Source organism: Schistocerca nitens, chromosome 2 (assembly GCF_023898315.1).
Source record: "Schistocerca nitens isolate TAMUIC-IGC-003100 chromosome 2, iqSchNite1.1, whole genome shotgun sequence".
NCBI classification, from domain to species: Eukaryota; Metazoa; Arthropoda; class Insecta; order Orthoptera; family Acrididae; genus Schistocerca; species Schistocerca nitens.
This window is the reverse complement of record NC_064615.1, coordinates 21365909-21384841: the sequence shown is the minus strand read 5'-3', so window position 1 is coordinate 21384841 and position 18933 is coordinate 21365909. Positions and strand designations below refer to the sequence as shown.

The 18933-nt window shown below is 40.6% G+C and overlaps 1 protein-coding gene across 5 annotated transcripts in view; it reads left to right on the top strand.

Annotated features, from left to right (window-relative positions):
- Positions 1–18933, top strand: part of LOC126235681 (uncharacterized) — an 84160-nt gene that overhangs the window by 30072 nt on the left and 35155 nt on the right. For all 5 annotated transcript variants that reach the window (XM_049944416.1, XM_049944417.1, XM_049944414.1 and 2 more), the window contains exon 4: positions 14579–14791. In XM_049944416.1, the coding sequence (XP_049800373.1) occupies positions 14579–14791 (213 nt within the window). The remainder of the gene's footprint in view (positions 1–14578; positions 14792–18933) is intronic.

Sequence of the window (18933 nt, the reverse complement as noted above, 5' to 3'; positions counted from 1 at the left end):
GCCTTCTTGGGTGACACATTACTCAAGAAGGTCAAAGTGATGGTCTACCGCTGTGATGTCAAGCCATATATCCCTGCCCCAATGCAGTACTTTAAGTGCTGGAAGTTTGGCCATATGTCTTCTCGCTGTACTTCCAGCATCACATGTCGAGATTGTGGATGTCCATCCCATCCCAATACTCCATGTACCCTGTCTCCCATCTGTGTCAACTGTAGAGAGCATCATTCCCCTTGCTCACCAGACTGCAGGATTTTACAGCAAGAAAGGAAACTCAAGGAATACAAGACCCTGGACCGACTGATCTACACTGAGGCCAAGAGGAAATTTGAGCGCCTAGATCCTGTGGCTATAACCTCCTCTTATGCCGCTGCTACGAGAACTGTTGTAGGCCATCAGCACCACGAGTTCCAGTCAGATCTCAGAGCCAGAAGACTACACCTGTCCCCTTGATGGTGGAGGGCACTTCCCTCCTTGTTGCTCCTGCACCACCTATCTCAGGAGCACTGTCCCCCCAACCATCAGGGACACCAGTCCCCACTTCTGAGCTGGAGAAGTGTAAGTCTTCTTTGGCTCCTCTCACTAGGAAGGGGTCCCTTGGGTCACTCCCTTCCTGGGTTTCTGCTAGTGTGAAAGACGACACCTGCCAGTGGCTGAAGTGCCCAAAAGCAGCTGGTCGCAGGACTTCACGATCATCCTCACTCCTGGAGACTGAATCAGTGAAGCCCTCCCAGCCAGAGAAACCCAAGGATCAGCAAGAGAAATCCAGAAAGAAGACCCACAAGACCAAGGGAATTACAGTGGCACCCACACCACCGCTGCCTTCAAGCACTGCGTCTGAGGATGAGGTGAAGATTCTGGCATCTGCTGAGGACCTAGATCTCACCAGACCCTCAGACACAATGGATATAGCCTGTTCAGGAAATAAGTCTGTAGCAGCAGGTGACCCTGAGGTGTAGACTACCTCTTTGAGTGTTTCATACCTTCCCAGTCTCACAATCACATCATCCTCCAGTGAAATTGTGGCAGTTTTTTCCACCACCTGGCTGAGCTACGGCAGCTGTTGAGCTTTACACCTGCTTTCTGCATTGCCCTCCGGGAAATCTGATTCCCGGCAATGCAGACCCCTGCCCTTCACAGCTGCAGGGGATATTACAAGAACCGTAGCGAATAAAATAGAATATCAGGTGGAGTTTGCGTTTATGTCCTGAACTCGATATGTAGTGAAACTGTGCCTCTTTAAACTCCTCTCGAAGCTGTGGCTGTCAGGATACAGCAACGCAGGAGATAAATTGTCTGCAATGTATACCTCCCTCCAGATGGTGCAGTACCTCTGAACGTATTGGCTGCACTAATTGATCAACTCCCTAAACCTTTCCTGCTTTTGGGAGATTTTGGGGGGGTAGCACCACACTTACTGGCCATGGCAGAGATGTCGAAAATTTACTGTCCCAACTTGACCTTTGCCTCTTAAATACTGGGGCCGCCACAGATTTCAGTGTGGCTCATGGTAGTTACTCGACCATTGATTTATCAATTTGCAGCCCAGGACTCCTCCCATCTATCCACTGGAGAGCACACGATGACCTGCTCGGTAGTGACCACTTCTCCATCTTCCTGTCACTCCCCCAGCATCATGCCCATGGACGCCTACCCAGATGGGATTTAAACAAGGCTGACTGGGTAGCCTTCACCTCTACTGTCACCATTGAATCTCCCCCACGTGGTGCCATCGATGTTTTGATTGAGCAGGTCACTACAGCGATAATTTCTGTGGTGGAAAACCTGATCCCTTGTTCTCTAGGGAACGACGGAAACAGGAGTGTTGGGAGAGGTACGTGTCGACCATTGGGTGCCATACGTCACCTTCCCAAGTCTGGACGAAGATCAGACGTCTTTTTGGGTACCAGACCCCTGGCGTTAACATCAGTGGCGTGCTCTCTACCGATGCAAACACTGACTACTACATAAAAGACAAAGCTAATAAGATCTTTGGTCTTTCTGTGCTGTGACAAAGTAAAAACAGATTATTAAATATTTTAGGAAAGGAGAGAAACTATAATCTTGAAAATTGTAACATCTGTTAATATTCATTGAATGAAGCCCATCCAACAGGCATTACATGCATTAATCAAAAATGACAGTGTGCATTGAGGATGGCTAGTTTCTAGCTGAAATCTAGATCTGCCAATAAAATTTCAAAAAGACGACTGATAGCTGAAATCTATTATTTACAAGTTTGTCACGTCTTCTGTACAAGAAATTGAAACATTAAAGATTTTAAAAATAGGTATGTCATACCATAAAGTGCCATATATCTATGAGAGCTGAATACTCACAAGTTTATATATTTTTTTAAGAAAACAATCATGGCACAGCAAAGTAAATGCTACAAGCCAAGTCCCATTGTTCATTGTCAAGATTAAACCAAACCATGCTATAAGTGGTTGTCTATGATCAAACTATCAGAGATCACACCTTAAAACCAGTTGTCACTTTTTAGTAAAAGTAATTTAACAAACAGTATGGAAGATGTTATTCACTATGTACAAATTTGGCTGCGGTTGCCCGACTTCTAAAATAATCTGTCAACAAGGAGTTTGCACATATGCAATGCCCCAGGTACCCTTGTATTTGTCAGTAACTAGTATGAGGTTCCTCTCCTCATATGGCCAGCATATTATAGTCCTCTATTAGCCCTTAATATTTTAGCCACCTGTGACTTGAACCCTTCTGGTTTAGTAATCCTCATGAAATTTGCTATTCATTAACAAATAACAAGTGAAAAAGCTTTGATTTTGATCTTATACTTGCAGTAATGACAACCATTGCTAACTTATTTGTTCATCGATAAGTAAAATAAAGGGAAAGGCAACCACTCATCTACAGGGTGTTACAAAAAGATACGGCCATACTTTCAGGAAACATTCCTCACACACAAATAAAGAAAAGATGTTATGTGGACATGTGTCCGGAAACGCTTAATTTCCATGTTAGAGCTCATTTTAGTTTCGTCACTATGTACTGTACTTCCTCAATTCACCGCCAGTTGGCCCAATTGAAGGAAGGTAATGTTGACTTCGGTGCTTGTGTTGACATGCGACTCATTGCTCTACAGTACTAGCATCAAGCACATCAGTACGTAGCATCAACAGGTTAGTGTTCATCACGAACGTGGTTTTGCAGTCAGTGCAATGTTAACAAATGCGGAGTTGGCAGATGCCCATTTGATGTATGGATTAGCACGGGGCAATAGCCGTGGCGCGGTACGTTTATATCGAGACAGGTTTCCAGAACGAAGGTGTCCCGACAGGAAGACGTTCGAAGCAACTGATCGGCGTCTTAGGGAGCACGGAACATTCCAACCTATGACTCACGACTGGGGAAGACCTAGAACGACGAGGACACCTGCAATGGACGAGGCAATTCTTCGTGCAGTTGACGATAACCCTAATGTCAGTGTCAGAGAAGTTGCTGCTGTACAAGGTAACGTTGACCATGTCACTGTATGGAGAGTGCTACGGGAGAACCAGTTGTTTCCGTACCGTGTACAGCGTGTGCAGGCACTGTCAGCAGCTGATTGGCTTCCACGGGTACACTTTGCGAATGGTTCATCCAACAATATGTCAGTCCTCATTTCAGTGCAAATGTTCTCTTTGTGGATGAGGCTTCATTCCAACGTGGTCAAATTGTAAATTTTCACAATCGACATGTGTGGGCTGACGAGAATCCGCATGCAATTGTGCAATCACGTCATCAACACAGATTTTCTGTGGACGTTTGGGCAGGCATTGTTGGTGATGTCTTGATTGGGCCCCATGTTCTTCCACCTACGCTCGATGGAGCACATTATCATGATTTCATATGGGATACTCTACCTGTGCTGCTAGAACATGTGCCTTTACAAGTAGGACACAACATGTGGTTCATGCACGATGGAGCTCCTGCACATTTCAGTCGAAGTGTTCGTACGCTTCTCAACAACAGATTCGGTGACCGGTGGATTGGTAGAGGCGGACCAATTCCATGGCCTCCACACTCTCCTGACCTCAACCCACTTGACTTTCATTTATGGGGGCATTTGAAAGCTCTTGTCTACGCAACCCCGGTACCAAATGTAGAGACTCTTCGTGCTCGTATTGTGGACGGCTGTGATACAATACACCATTCTCCAGGGCTGCATCAGCGCATCAGGGATTCCATGCGACGGAGGGTGGATGCATGTATCCTCGCTAACAGAGGACATTTTGAACATTTCCTGTAACAAAGTGTTTGAAGTCACGCTGGTACGTTCTGTTGCTGTGTATTTCCATTCCATGATTAATGTGATTTGAAGAGAAGGAATAAAATGAGCTCTAGCATGGAAAGTAAGCATTTCCGGACACATGTCCACATAACATATTTTCTTTCTTTGTGTGTGAGGAATGTTTCCTGAAAGTTTGTCCGTACCTTTTTGTAACACCCTGTATAGCAGATCAATGTGCGGAGCACAAAAACACATAACAGAAAACAGCTTTCACACTAGCTTTTGAGCATTTGTTCTTTTTCTGGGAAAAGTACACATTCACACACACAACCACCCAAATGCACACTCCTGTGGCTTACTGGTCTTCGCATGAGAATGGAGTTTGCATTACAATTCACTTACATCTTTCAACCCCATGATAAATATTCACATTACTCCTACAGTCTCTTTGATAATCTCTTTATTTGTCAGTTCTTAGGCTTACGATTCAACATCTGTCAAGCCAAGCAATGAATAGCATTGTGAATGCTGATATTAAAATTAGCAGTCAGTAAAAGCTTTACAAAAATATAAACTTGAATTTAGAGTTCAGTGACATCATCACATCTGTTTACGCTGTTGGTTTTAAATGCAATAAAACCAAGTGCCGTTATCAACTTGCACAATTTATGTTATATAATCCTTTTAATTTATCAGTCATGTCATTGGTTGCTGTGAAGCACGCTGCATACAAAATGATTCTTGGTGTACTCCACACGAAAAAACTACCTGTCCCTGGATTTGGGCATGGGCACTAGATAAACACCAAATCTTTCCCTGCATCAATTCTGTTAAATAAAGCATTATGTCCCATTACTTTCTAATATATACAATACATCTATGTAGCTTAGCATGCATTACACATCACTGGTCTCTCTATCAAGAACTGTCTCTCATACATCTAAAAGCAATAGACATACAAGCTTACATACTAGGTATTCATAGCTTAATTGTTCAGTTAAACATCTGTTCAGATTCAAAAATGTCTCAGTAAGCCTTTATTTTAGTATAACCACTGATAATCAATGTTTTTAAACTTAATTCACATGCACTGTGTCCATAACATAAATATTCATCAAAATATTCATTAAAGTTCATATCTTTCCCAAAATTAGTCTTGCAGTCATCATACATTCTAGTTCACCCATGGAACACAGAAATTCATATCTAACTACTACATCTGCATCTACACACATACTCCACAATTCACCATACGGTGCGTGGTGGAGGGTACCTCGTACCACAACTAGTATCTTCTCTCCCTGTTCCACTCCCAAACAGAACGAGGGAAAAATGACTGCCTATATGCCTCTGAACGAGCCCTAATCTCTCTTATCTTTGTGGTCTTTCCGCAAAATGTAAGTTGGCGGCAGTAAAATTGTACTGCAGTCAGTCTCAAATGCTGGTTCTCTAAATTTCCTCAATATCGATCACTAAAAAAATGCCTCCTTTCCTCTAGAGACTCCCACCCGAGTTCCTGAAGCATTTCCGTAACACTCGCGTGATGATCATACCTACCAGTAACAAATCTAGCAGCCCGCCTCTGAATTGCTTCTATGTCCTCCCTGAATCCGACCTGATAGGGATCCCAAACGCTCGAGCAGTACTCAAGAATAGGTCGTATTAGTGTTTTTATAAGCGGTCTCCTTTACAGATGAACCACATCTTCCCAAAATTCTACCAATGAACCGAAGACAACTATCCGCCTTCCCCACAACTGCCATTACCTGCTTGTCCCACTTCATATCGCTCTGCAATGTTACGCCCAAGCATTTAATCGACGTGACTGTGTCAAGCACTACACCACTAATGGAGTATTCAAACATTACAGGATTCTTTTTCCTATTCATTTGCATTAATTTACATTTATCTATATTTAGAGTTAGCTGCCATTCTTTACACCAATCACAAATCCTGTCCAAGTCATCTTGTATCCTCTACAGTCACTCAATGATGACACCTTCCCATACACCCCAGCATCATCAGCAAACAGCCGCACATTGCTATCCACCCTATCCAAAAGATCATTTATGTAATTAGAAAACAACAGCAGACCTACCACACTTCCCTGGGGCACTCCAGATGATACCCTCACCTCCGATGAACACTCACTGTCGAGGACAACGTACTGGGTTCTATTCCTTAAAAAGTCTTCGAGCCACTCACATTCTTGGAAACGAATCCCATATGCTCGTACCTTAGTTAGGAGTCTGCAGTGGGGCACCGAGTCAAACGATTTCTGGAAGTCAAGGAATATGGCATCCATCTTGATACCCTTCATCCATGGTTCGCAAGATATCATGTGAAAAAAGAGCGAGTTGCGTTTCACAGGAGCGATGCTTTCTAAAGCCGTGCTGATGCATGGACAGCAACTTCTCTGTCTCAAGGAAATTCATTATATTCGAACTGAGAATATTTTCGAGAATCCTGCAACAAACCGATGTTAAGGATATTGGTCTGTAATTTTTAGGATCCGTCCTTCTACCCTTCTTATATACAGGTGTCACCTGTGCTTTTTTCCAGTCACTCGGGACTTTACGTTGGGCAAGAGATTCACAATAAATGCAAGCTATGTAAGGAGCCAATGCATTAGAGTACTCTCTTTAAATCCGAATTGGAATCCCGTCAGGACCTGGCGATTTATTTATTTTCAACCCTTTCAGCTGCTTCACAACCCCAGGGATGTCTATCACTATGTCCTCCATACGGGAATCTGTACAAGACTCAAACGGCAGTATGTTTCTACGATCCTCCTGCGTGAAAGATTTCTCAAATGCTAAATTTACAATTTCAGCTTTCATTTTGCTGTCTTCCGTTGCCAGGCCAGACTGATCAGTGAGTGACTGCATGGAAGCCTTTGACCCGCTTACCGATTTTACGTAAGACCAGAATTTCCTTGGGTTTTCAGCAAGATTTTTTTGCTAAGGTATGACGGTGGTAGTGGTTGAATGCTTCGCGCATCGCTCTTTTCACAGCAGCACGAATCTCTACTAAGTTTTGTCTGTCCTCATTCTCCCGATCTTTCTTGTACCGCGAGTGCAACTGCCTTTGCTTCCTGAGCATTCTCCAAATTGCGCTGTTAAACTACGGTGGGTCTTTTCCGTCCATAACCCACTTTTTCGGCAGATACTTGTCCAATACGTGATTTACAATGTGTTTAAAATTTCCCCATAATTCTTCCACGTCCATCGTACCGGAAGTAAATGAAGTCGATTCATTTACTAAGTGGGATGCTAACAACTGCTTATCTGCTCTTTCTAGTAAGAATACTCTCCTAGCCTTCTTGACTGACTTTTTAACTTTTGTAACCGATGAGGTCTGGTCTGTTCGTGGCTACCATATCTAAAATATTTTCATTACGTGTTGGCTGTCGATTTAGCTGCTCAAGACAGTTTTCAGACAGTGTGTTCAAAAGTAATTCACACGACGGCTTGTCTGTACCACCTGTAATAAATCCATAGACATCCCAGTCTATACTAGGTAGGTTGAAGTCACCTCCGACTAATATAGCATGATCCGGGTACTTCTGCGATACAGAATGTAGACTCCCTTTGAATGATTCTAGAACTGTCACGGTGGAACCTGGTGGCCGGTAACTACTGGTGGCCAGTAACTATGTCATTACCACACACTTATTCCTTTAGATCTCAGTAGTTGTATCAATATATTTATACATGTGCAATTTCGAGCCATTTAACTCATTATTTACGTCATTTATGCTTCGTTTCAGTAATTCATTCTCCTGTCAAGATTCTCACATAGGAATTCTGAGCTTTGCTATTGTCACTACATGTTCATTACTAACATTTAACTCTTTAAAATATCTTGCAACATTATGTTGTAATGTTTCAGTATTTCCCTTTCCATCAGTCTTTATTGGCTAGTTACTATTTTCATAGCCTTGTGCAGCATTTCATTGATCAATTTTATGTCATTTGACTTGATGTTTCTTATTTAAATGTTTCAATTTAAACAGTTATACAGGGTTTCCATAATTAAAGTTCCAGTATCAAAACGCTTTAGAAAGAGAACTGCTACTCAGAATGGTGTCAAATTTGAACAGCATATTATTGCTGCAGGGAAAACAGTCAAGGAACAGAAAAAGAAATTAATGACAGTTTGATAAATAGATGGTGCTGTAAGCATCAGAATATGCACACAAACAGATGTGTGGCACAAGGCTGTTCCTCAGTTTGTGTCCTAGATGTCCAGCATGACTGTCTTCGTGCAGGCGTACACACTGCTGGTAAAGCTCTTTTACGAGAACAGTGACTGTGAACCAGTAGTCCTGCAGAAGTTTCAGATACTCAAGAGTATAAAAAACGGTACTGGCCTGTTGTCTGCTAAGGATGTGGAGGAAATGATTAAAAAATTTGGAAAGACAGTTTCTTTTGAAGTGCAATGTGGCAGAGAAAGGAAAGCAGTTGATCCGATGTTTGTCAAAGATCTGGTCACAGCATTGTAGGAGGGGTCAAGTGGTGGTATGCCAACAAGCAGTGCATGGGATTTGCTCAAACACTGGACATGCCTGCGAGCTCTGTGCATAAAATCCTACAAAGTATCCTGCATTGCCATCCATATGAAATCACCCGTGTTCAGGAGTTGCTTCCTGCTGACCTGCCAGCAAGACAAATGTTTGCTCTGGAATTTCTTGCTTGCATGGAAGCAGACAGTGAATGGCCATAGAACATTACGTGGACAGTCAAAGCTCATTTCCATCTCCAAGGACATATCCATACACAAAATTGCAGAATACGAGTAATGTAAAATTCGCACGTGGATCAACCTCTACCACTTCATTCTGGTGATGGTGTGGTGCAGGTTGATGGAATCGTTTATCATAGGGCCACATTTTTTTCAAGGCAATGAGTCCTGCGGGTCCTGTTACCTGTACCATCACTGGTAAATGCTACAGAAGTCTTTTGCACACAAACGTCATTCCAATCCTCCAACAGCATTGAAATGTGGGTAGAATCATTTTTTAGAAAGATTGCACTATCCCAAACATTGTATAGTCAACAAAGTGGCTATTGCAGAGGCATTTCAGAAATGCTAGAATTATTCTGCACAGTGTGGCCGTCCATATCACCTGATCTTAATCCTTGTGACTTTTGGCTTTGATATTCTCTGAAAGATGTGTTCAGTGGTCCAGTTACACACAGCTGAACTGAAGGTACGCATTCTGTAGCACATTTTAAATGTGAGCCCCAAGACACTCTGATCTGTTGTGGAACAAGCTTGTTCTTGATTTCTGCTTGTTACAGAAAGTGGTGGATGGCATACTGAACAGAAGAGCTTCTGTGAAGTTTGGAAGGTAGGAGACGAGGTACTGGCAGAATTGAAGCTGTGAGGACAGGTTGTGAGTTATGCTTGGGTAGCTCAGATGGTAGAGCACTTGCCCACGAAAGGCAAACGTCCCGAGTTCAAATCTTGGCCCAGCACACAGTTTTAATCTGCTAGGAAGTTTCATACTGAACATACCTTTCACCAGTCTCATGACGGTCAGAAAAGATGTAATTTTGCTCATTGAGCAGTTTATGGCCCCAGGACAATTAAAAACTGATGTCATTTTGCCTTTATGCAGTTTTTGACATAAGCACAATTAAACACAAATTTTTGCCCATCCAATTTGGTATGACCTTGCTGCGGTAACAAATTTGTGCAGTCATGCACACTGAACAATACAAATGGTGTAATGTGCAACTCAGACATAGCTATTGTATTGTGATTCATCTGCCATTTTTAGCTGACCCCATTTATGTTAAGAATGTACAGCACCATCTACTGGTAAAATCCCCCCCCCCCCCCCCCATGATGATTCCCCAGCTTCAGTAATGCTGTTCAAATTTGACATCGTTCTGAGCAGTGGCTTTCTCTCCACAGCATTTTGAAAATGCAATTTTAATTATGGACACACTATATTTAAATAAATCTGTTTTCCAGAAATAGTACTGTACAGGTCTCACCATTTACAAATTCAATAGAGTATTTCATTGTTTGCACGGCCTCAACTGCAGCGTTGTTGAATTCACATCTCTGCATCTCAAAAGTGTGAGTGAAATCACCATGTACACTTTGAAACACACTGCTGATGGTTGTAGGATTACTCTCTCCCGATTCCCACCAGTAATCTCCACCCATACATTAATCAAATCTTTTTCTTGAGTATAGCTTGTTCTCCTTGCAGCACAGCACGAACATCATATTTGTTCTGGATATATATTTAATTAGATAGTTTTTGCATTTTGACACCATAAGGCAACAGCTTCAGAATATTGTTTATCTGCTTTGCTGTAGTCTCCAGCAGAAATAATCAACACTGTTGTATTGCAACTAACATTACTCTCTGTATTCAAACTGATAATTCCCAAATTTGTCAAAGTTATCATTATAGAAACTGCTTCACTATGAGCACTTTGTATATTAACAGATGTTACAATTTTCTAGAATAGATCACTTATAGTTTCTCTCCTTTCATAAAATATTTAATAATCTGTTTTTACTTTGTCGCAGCACAGAAAGACCAAAGATCTTATTAGCTTTGTCTTTCATGTTGTAGTCAGTATTTCAGTCACTTTTTTTCTCAAAATACCCATTTTTATTCAAACATTCTGGATAACATAATTGGAGATAAAAGTTTAGAATGCTACTTCCTTTCAGAAAATTCTAACACTTTAAATAGTTTCCATCCCATAACAACTTCTCACTGGTTTATTTTGTCACAGAATACATCACAGTGTACAACTTTGCCACAAAGAAACTTTAAGTCATAAGACTATAGGCAAGTGTGGCCAAACATGAATAGAACATAATGACACATTTTTTTTCTTTTGTACCATTAAAATAATAATTGGTGCAGGGGCTCCTTACAAAATGACAGTATCCTCTCATAGTCGCTTGCTGTCAACTGATGTTCACGCGCTGACTGACGTGACAGTGGCCCGCTCGCTGCAAAGTATATGTGGCTGTGTTCTCCGATCCCTGCTCATTCGACATGTAACATGTCATTATTTTCACAAAATCATAATGTGAAAAAATTCTTTAATTACATTTTTTTTAATAAATATCCTTACATTGCTCAGGCGGCAGAGGCAGCAGTGTGCACAAAAATTCCATCACACTTCAACTTCCATACAGTTACTATTTAACATATGCTGCATAAAAAGGAGAATTCATTTTCATACATTGTGTTCTCCAGCATCACAAGAGTCATCATATGGTAGTCTACGGAGTATGCATGTAGATGTAGATGTGTGATATGGCTCATAATTACAGTATACATGTAATTTACTAAGACAGCAAAATCTCATCTGTATGAGATACTCCCATTTGTGAAAAGCCAAAACTCATAGCGTAAGCAAGATCTTCAACACTGTTGTATTGCAACTAACATTACTCTCTGTATTCAAACTGATAATTCCCAAATTTTTCAAAGTTATCATTATAGAAACAGCTTCACTATGAGCACTTTGTATATTAACAGATGTTACACACCTGGCACATAGATTTCTTATACTGATTTCATTAGTTCAGAGCTTCCACAAATGTGGGTGCTCGAAGTAACAAAAACTCCAAAATAGAACTGGTGAGCGGGAGTCTTCCCTTAGATTTTAGGGAAAAGACTGCATCCCTGTCTTACGTCTTTTTTGTGTGCGAGCATTTCATTCTTGGTCTTCCAGTCTTATTGTTTCCTCCTGATTCTTGTACATACAGGGTGTTCCAGAAATGTTGTGACAAACTGTGAGGGGATGTAGAGGCGATTGATAGGAACATATTGAGAATAGGGCTCTATGTCTAGAATCCACATCCAATGATGCTACAGAGTGTCGAAGTTATAGATGCCACCACCTGCCGTTAGGCCACCCTTTCAGCAGCAAATGTGACTTCGTACAAAGATGACCATAGGTAAAATGTCTTACAATGTTGTCTGTTATTCAGTGATCATGACTGATTGCCACAATCACTAGTGGAGAAGATGGAGCTAGCTGCTGTGTAGAATGGCCTTGTCTCCTATGAATGTGATGCTCTGTTATCTCAGCGATAATAGTTTCATACATGTTTCCATCTGCAGTTTATTTTTCTTCTGAAGCCCTCTAAAAAATTCCAATGTTTTTCAGTACACAGAAGAAAAATAAACTACAGATGCAAACCCGTGTGCAAAACTGTCATCCACCCAGGCAACAGAGCATCGCTGTAATAGGAGACGAGGCCTGTCTACACAGCAGCTATCCTCATCTTCTTCACTGGTGATCATGGCAGTCGGTCACCAACACTGAATAACAAGCAATGTTGCGAAACATTCCACCTATGGTCCATCAGCTTACAAAGTCATGTTTATTGCCAGCACCTATAACTATAGCATCATTCAATGGTGTTTCTAGACAGAGGTGTCTATCTTCAATTTGTTTCTCAAGGCACAGTCTACAACCTCTCAAAGTTTGTCACAACATTTCTGCAACATCCTGTATCGTATGTCACCCATCTTTCCATGTAGCTTACTCATATTTTTCTCAAAATTCCTAACATCTTGTATTTTTAAAATATAAAATCGTCGTTTTGTCCAATGTAGTGCAGTAACTCAATATGGTATGGACTCAACAAAAAATCCCCTGCAGAAATATTGAGCAATGGTGCCTCTATAGCCGCCCATAATTGAAAATGTGTTGGTGGTGCAGGATTTTGTGCACAAAGTGACCTCTGAATTATGTCCCATAAATTTTCAGTGGGATTCATGTCAGGCAATCTGGGTGGCCAAATCATTTGTTTCATTGTCCTGAATAGTCTTGAAACCAGTCGCAAACAATTGTAACCCGGTGACATGTTTACGGACATGGCACTTTGTCATCCATAACAATTCCATCGTTTTTTTTGAACATAAAGTCCATAAATGGCTGCAAATGGTCTCCAAGTAGTTGAACATAACCAGGACTCAGTCTATTCCATGTAAACCAGCCCACAGCATTATGGAGCCACCACCAACTTGCACAGTGCCTTGTTGACAGCTTGGGTTCATGGGGTTTGTGCCACACTCGAACCCTACCATCAGAACGTCCGAAATGAAATTGGAACTCGTCTGACCAGGCCAGGGTTTTCCAGTTGTCTAGGGTCCAACTGACGGTCTCGGGCCCAGGAGAGGTGCTGCAGGCAATGTAGTGTTGATCGCTAGGCACTCGCATCTGTAGCCTGCTGCCATAGCCCGCTAATGCCAAATTTTGCTACACTGTCCCAATGCATACATTCGTCATACGTTCTAAATTAATTTCTACAGTTATTTCATGTAGTGTTTCTTTTCTATCAGCAGTGACAACTCTATGCAAATGCTACTGCTTTTAGTCATTACATGAAGGTCATTGGCCCCTGCGTTGTTTGTGGTGAGAGATAATGTCTGAAATTTAGTATTATTGGCATGCCCTTGACACTGGATCTGAGAATATTGAATTCCCCAATGGTTTATGAAATGGAATTACCCATACATCTAGCTTCAGCTACCTTTCTGCATTCAGAGTCTGTTAATTCTCACCGTGTGGCCATAGTCACGTCAGAAACCTTTTCAAATAAATCACCTGTGACAGCTACGCCAGTGCGATGCTCTTTTACACCTTGTGTATGCGATACTGCCGCCATCTGTACATGTACACCTCGCTATCCCGTGACTTTCTTCACTTCAGTGTACACTGACTGACAGGAGGCCCTTGATTTAAATGAATACATGTCTCTGATTTTAGCTATTAACAGAATCAGTGTAATGTATAATTTAAAGTTTTATGTATTGGCCATAATTATCTTTAAAACTGTAGAAAGTAAATATAAACCAATTTTTTTATGAGGTTGAAGTTAACTCATCCAGTAAAAAATTTTGTACAGAAGTAATGAGGAGTAGAAGAAATAAGATTTGTACAATCACTGGCTAGATGTTCATCAAAAGTTATTCAGTTTTAATTAGCTTTAAAAATAATCATCTTATGAGCCCTGTACTTCTTCTTATTTATGTGCTTGTTACAAAAAATTTGAGAGGAATTCCTCCTAATGCAAGACACTGTTTTGTGCTTTCCATTTCGTCCAGATGTTTCAGCATTTTTTTCACTATCTTCCATAGGTTTATGTGTTTATTTTCTTTCTGCAAAATTGTTGTTACATGTTAACCTCTTGTGTGGGTTATGTGAACTATTGACACAAAATATGTACATTTGTAAAACAATTGATTATTGACAAGTATTTTTACTAAAGTTTGCATACAGAACAGAGTTTTTTAATGTATGGACAAGTTATATTTAACTGGAAATGATGTATTTTTAGGAGAAAACAGAATTTGCTAACAAGCACGCACTCTGCAAGACAATGGAGATTCTTTGTCTTGGCAATACACAAGTAAAAGTAAAAGGTGCAGCTTTTGTTCTACGAGTTCTGCCTTATCTTACGTCACTGGGGAATTTCGTGTTCACAGCAGCTGGTTTAAAAAGGATATACGGGATAAAGACCCGACCAAAAGTTGGATCATTCCTGAAACAGGTTAGTGGTTTTTCGTCACCTTTTTTACATTAATTTCTTATGCAAATTAAATATGAGGTAACAATAGTGACAACCGTTAAAGAAAGCAACTGAATTCTCCTGAATGTAATGCTTTATAGACATTACATATACTCCGAAGACAGAATGGTTTGAAGAGGTATCTGTGAAAGTCACAGAGTGCCAAATATGCTGAATGATCCAACATTTCATACTTTGGTTGCTTCGTTTTGGACATATATCGCTGTCATCCAAAATTCCTGAAATGACTACATTTCTGCCATTGACTGATGGAAAAGTTTTCATTTCAAAAGTTTCATAAACACCTCGGTTTTCCAGTTAACAAAACACCTTTGTGAGCTGATGTTTCTCTCTCTCTCTCTCTCTCTCTCTCTCTCTCTCTCTCTCTCTCTTTCTTTCTCTTTTTGCAGTCAAGTAATATTTTTTCATCCAATTAGACCAGAAGATTACACAGTGCACAACCTCCAGATTCCGTCCACTGATTAGATTGCTGATTTGTTTATTTTGCTTTGGTCATTGTAAGGAGAAGAACAGCATGTTTTGAATTCTGACACCGATTTCTTAACTGCTGAGAATAAAGAACAAGGCTCTTATAGGTTGTCAATAGCTGTGAGCTAATTTATAAACCAAGACAAACTTATCTTATGATGGTACAGTAATCCAGTGTATCTATTTGAACACATAACATGGCTACTTTTATATGACAGATCAAGTTGGTACTTGCTTTACATTATTTCCCAATATATACCATTTTATTGCTGTCATTGTGACCACTGTACAAGGCCAAGAAATTGGTCTTGTTTCTCTTTGTTTAAAAGATGTCACTTATCACTTGAGTTAAGCAGTTAAATATGAGAGTACTGTACATGATATGTTTCCTTTGAACACTTTAAAGAAAATAGTGTAGTAGTAAATGTAATAAGAGCATTTATGTGCAACTTTCTCAATAAATAATATATTAGATGCAGTAAAAGAGTGCCTTCTTACAAAGTAGATGTTGTTATTAATTCATCTCTTTGTCATCCATTTGTTTACCAATATTTCAATTTATATAGTATAGTCATTTTAGTTTTCTTGTGAATTGGCAATACCATAGTTGTTAGGAACTATGAATGCTACTGTCAGCTGATTGTAGTTAAGTGGATGTCCTATATCTCTTCACCTAAAACTAAGGACTTGAAATTATTATTTCAATCATTCATTCAGTCATTAGTCTAACTTCATTTTCCTGTACAGTACATACCTCTTGCATGTGGGATTGAAGTCATGTTTTATTCCATTTGTCTGTGATTGAATGTAGGTCAATAGGGCGGAGCCGTATGTACAGGGGAGTGGTGGTCTTGTGAAAAACGAAAATAATGTGAGTAAAAATACAGTGTGTAGGGATGAAATTATGAAGCTAAATGTGCGTATTTCTAGTCTTCAACAAGTCACCAGTGTATTGAATAGTGAGATATCTAAACTTTGAAAAGAAATAAGTGAGCCATTAGTCAAACAAAAGTTTCGAAAAGAAATAAGTGAGCCATAGTCAAACAAACCCCCCATGAACCAAGGACCTTGCCGTTGGTGGGGAGGCTTGCGTGCCTCAACGATACAGATAGCCGTACCATAGGTGCAACCAAACTGGAGGGGTATCTGTTGAGATGCCAGACAAATGTGTGGTTCCTGAAGAGGGGCAGCAGCCCTTTCAGTAGTTGCTGGGGCAACAGTCTGGATGATTGACTGATCTGGCCTTGTAACACTAACCAAAATGGCCTTGCTGTTCTGGTACTGCGAACGGCTGAAAGCAAGAGGAAACTACAGCCGTAATTTTTTCAGAGGGCATGCAGCTTTACTGTATGATTAAATGATGATGGCGTCCTCTTGGGTAAAATATTCCGGAGGTAAAATAGTACCCTATTCGGATCTCCGGGTGGGGACTACTCAAGAGGACATTGTTATCAGGAGAAAGAAAACTGGCGTTCTACGGATCGGAGCGTGGAATGTCAGATCCCTTAATCGGGCAGGTAGGTTAGAAAATTTAAAAAGGGAAATGGATAGGTTAAAGTTAGATATAGTGGGAATTAGTGAAGTTCGGTGGCAGGAGGAACAAGACTTCTGGTCAGGTGAATACAGGGTTATAAATACAAAATCAAATAGGGGTAATGCAGGAGTAGGTTTAATAATGAATTAAAAAAATAGGAGTACGGGTAAGCTACTGCAAATAGCATAGTGAACGCATTATTGTGGCCAAGATAGACACGAAGCCCATGCCTACTACAGTAGTACAAGTTTATATTCCAACTAGCTCTGCAGATAACGAAGAAATTGATGAAATGTATGATGAGGTAAAAGAAATTATTCAGGTAGTGAAGGGAGATGAAAATTTAATAGTCATGGGTGACTGGAATTCGAGAGTAGTTAAAGGGGGAGAATGAAACATAGTAGGTGAATATGGATTGGGGCTAAGAAGTGAAAGAGGAAGCCGCCTGGTAGAATTTTGCGCAGAGCATAACTTAATCATAGCTAACACTTGGTTTAAGAATCATGAAAGAAGGTTGTATACATGGAAGAACCCTGGAGATACTAAAAGGTATCAGATAGATTATATAATGGTAAGCCAGAGATTTAGGAACCAGGTTTGAAATTGTTAGACATTTCCAGGGGCAGATGTGGACTCTGACCACAATCTATTGGTTATGAATTGTAGATTAAAACTGAAGAAACTGCAAAAAGGTGGGAATTTAAGGAGATGGGACCTGGATAAACTGAAAGAACCAGTGGTTGTACAGAGTTCCAGGGAGAGCGTAAGGGAACAATTGACAGGAATGGGGAAAGAAATACAGTAGAAGAAGAATGGCTAGCTTTGAGGGATGAAATAGTGAAGGCAGCAGAGGATCAAATAGGTAAAAAGACGAGGGCTAGTAGAAACCCTTGGGTAACAGAAGAAATATTGAATTTAATTGATGAAAGGAGAAAATATAAAAATGCAGTAAATGAAGCAGGCAAAAAGGAATACAAACGTCTCAAAAATGAGATTGACAGGAAGTGCAAAATGGCTAAGCAGGGATGGCTAGAGGACAAATGTAAGGATGTAGAGGGTTATCTCACTAGGGGTAAGATAGATACTGCCTACAGGAACATTAAAGAGACCATTGGAGAAAGGAGAACCATTTGCATGAATATCAAGAGCTTTGATGGAAACCCAATTCTAAGCAAAGAAGGGAAAGCAGAAAGGTGGAAGGAGTATATAGAGGGTCTATACAAGGGCGATGTACTTGAGGACAACATTATGGAAATGGAAGAGGATGTAGATGAAGATGAAATGGGAGATATGATACTGTGTGAAGAGTTTGACAGAGCACTGAAAGACCTGAGTCGAAACAAGGCCCCCGGAGTAGACAACATTCCATTAGAACTATTGACAGCCTTGGGAGAGCCAGTCCTGACCAAACTCTACCATCTGGTGAGCAAGATATATGAGACAGGTGAAATACCCTCAGACTTCAAGAAGAATATAATAATTCCAATCCCAAAGAAAGCAGGTGTTGACAGATGTGAAAATTACCGAACTATCAGTTTAATAAGCCACAGCTGCAAAATACTAATGCGAATTCTTTACAGACGAATGGAAAAACTGGTAGAAGCTGACCTCGTGGAAGATCAGTTTGGATTCCGTAGAAATATTGGAACACGTGAGGCAATACTGACCCCACGACTTATCTTAGAAGAAAGATTATGGAAAGGCAAACCTACGTTTCTAGCATTTGTAGACTTAGAGAAAGCTCTTTACAATGTTGACTGGAATACTCTCTTTCAAATTTTGGAGGTGGCAGGGGTAAAATACAGAGAGCGAAAGGCTATTTACAATTTATACAGAAACCAGATGGCAGTTATAAGAGTCGAGGGACATGAAAGGGAAGCAGTGGTTGGGAAGGGAGTGAGACAGGGTTTTAGCCTATCCCCGATGTTATTCAGTCTGTGTATTGAGCAAGCAATAAAGGAAACAAAAGAAAAGTTTGGAGTAGGTATTAAAATCCATGGAGAAGAAATAAAAACTTTGAGGTTCGCCGATGACATTGTAATTCTGTCAGAGACAGCAAAGGACTTGGAAGAGCAGCTAAAGGGAATGGACAGTGTCTTGA